The 1,793-nt window shown below is 36.0% G+C and overlaps 1 protein-coding gene across 1 annotated transcript in view; it reads left to right on the top strand.

Moving 5' to 3' along the window:
• The window catches only part of NYAP2 (neuronal tyrosine-phosphorylated phosphoinositide-3-kinase adaptor 2), a 277,315-nt gene that overhangs the window by 10,814 nt on the left and 264,708 nt on the right, over positions 1–1,793 (top strand). Inside the window, exon 2 of the mRNA XM_012642508.1 lies at positions 801–1,038. Coding sequence (XP_012497962.1) covers positions 818–1,038 — 221 coding nt within the window. The 5' untranslated portion in view covers positions 801–817. The remainder of the gene's footprint in view (positions 1–800; positions 1,039–1,793) is intronic.

Raw genomic sequence — 1,793 nt, forward strand, 5'->3', positions numbered from 1 at the left:
TTGAAAGTCCTATGCTATTTTGTTTTGTTTTGTTTTGATTTGATTTTGGTTTTTCAGTAATCCCTTCTGTGGCTCACGTTTTTAAACCATGTAGCAATGATATAACAGTTGTCAATGCTTGAATTAATAGTACGGTCAGGATTAATGTGGCTGTGGTGGTCTATGATACTTGTGTTACAGCATGAAACTATTATAGAAGATCATTCTGGAAAATAACTGAGGGTCAAAAAGGGATTATTCCCTAGAAAAATTATATTAAAATGTATCTTTCTTTTATCACTACTATATTTTGCATAAATAGTTCATATTCATAAATTTTAATTGAAAATTTTAAGGAAAGCACATATAACACAAAAGTTCATTCCAAATAATTGTATCATTTTATTTGAAATTGAACAGAAAAGTCTGTATGACAATCAGAAATAAATGAAGCTTCAATCTGATATATCTTATTGGCATAAAAACATGTTTTTGTGAAACAAAATCATTACTCTAATTACCTCAATCAAACATTTCTCTTTGCATACGGTATTTACATCTTCACATCACCTTTCAGTCCAAGAGCTTTGGCCTTTGTCTTGCCAAGGTTGCTGCTTTGAGGGAGTGTCTGCTATTCAGTAGCTCTTACTTAATATTTACTTAAAATACTCTGGTTCTTTGTGATTTCTAATGAGACATTTTCTCCAAATGGATTCTACCATAATCATTGGAGATTTGAACTGACAATATCGGGGATAATTAAAAGCACCTTGCTTTTACCTCCACCCTTGATAAAAGCATAATGTGTTTTCACTCTACAGGAAGTGCTCTTTTTTACATGATATCCTCCAAGATGATGAGTTCTAATCCTGAGGAAGACCCTTTGGACACATTTCTCCAGTATATTGAGGATATGGGGATGAAGGCATACGATGGCTTGGTTATTCAGAATGCATCAGACATTGCTCGAGAGAATGATCGCTTGAGAAATGAAACAAACCTGGCCTATTTGAAGGAGAAGAATGAAAAACGCCGAAGACAAGAAGAAGCAATAAAGCGGTAAATATAGATAAAAAAGTATTCCGGGTTTTGTGCACATGGGGAAATCTGTGAGTGTTGCTAAGGTTGTGGTGTTGTCATCTGGTCAAGCAGGGGCTTACCAGAGTTAGACCTGATAACGTGATGTGAAAGTGGCACCTCAGCTGTAACAAAAAGCCATCCACCCTGTTGACAGGGTCCTCGCTTTAGTTAACAAAAGTTATTGACTTGTGTGTTGTGCATACGGAGTTACAGATGGGATGGAGACAGAATTCAATTTCTCCTAAATAAAAGCTCATGCTCAATAACCTCTTGGTAAAAGCACAAGGGAACATACAACCACTTTAATAGCCAGAGTGTTATGAAAATCCCTACCTTTCATGGCCCTTGTGTATAGTTCTTAACCTTAAAATAGAGTTTTATCTTCTTCCTAGATTATGACCGAGATTCATCAATAATCAGATTTATGTGATCCTCTGAAGGCAGGTGGAATTCTCAGTGTATGCTCTCTGTGCAGAATTTTATGGCTGTTAAACCTCTTGTTTGGTACCAAGTGCTCAAAGTTTGTTCGAATGAAATAATGTTTATGATGCAAAACCTACCAGCTACAAGCTAATGAGCCCGGGATTGCAGCCTTCCAAATTGAGGCTAAATTTCCTAGGGTATTGATACCAAAAAAAGAATGCACACCTTTTGATTTTTTGAAAGAATGTTAAAGTGTTTTCAGTTTGCATATGTGTGTGTGTGTGTGTGTGTGTGTGTGTGTGTGTGTGTGT

This window comes from Propithecus coquereli, unplaced genomic scaffold (assembly GCF_000956105.1).
Source record: "Propithecus coquereli isolate 6110/MARCELLA unplaced genomic scaffold, Pcoq_1.0 Scaffold18, whole genome shotgun sequence".
In the NCBI taxonomy this organism is placed as follows: Eukaryota; Metazoa; Chordata; class Mammalia; order Primates; family Indriidae; genus Propithecus; species Propithecus coquereli.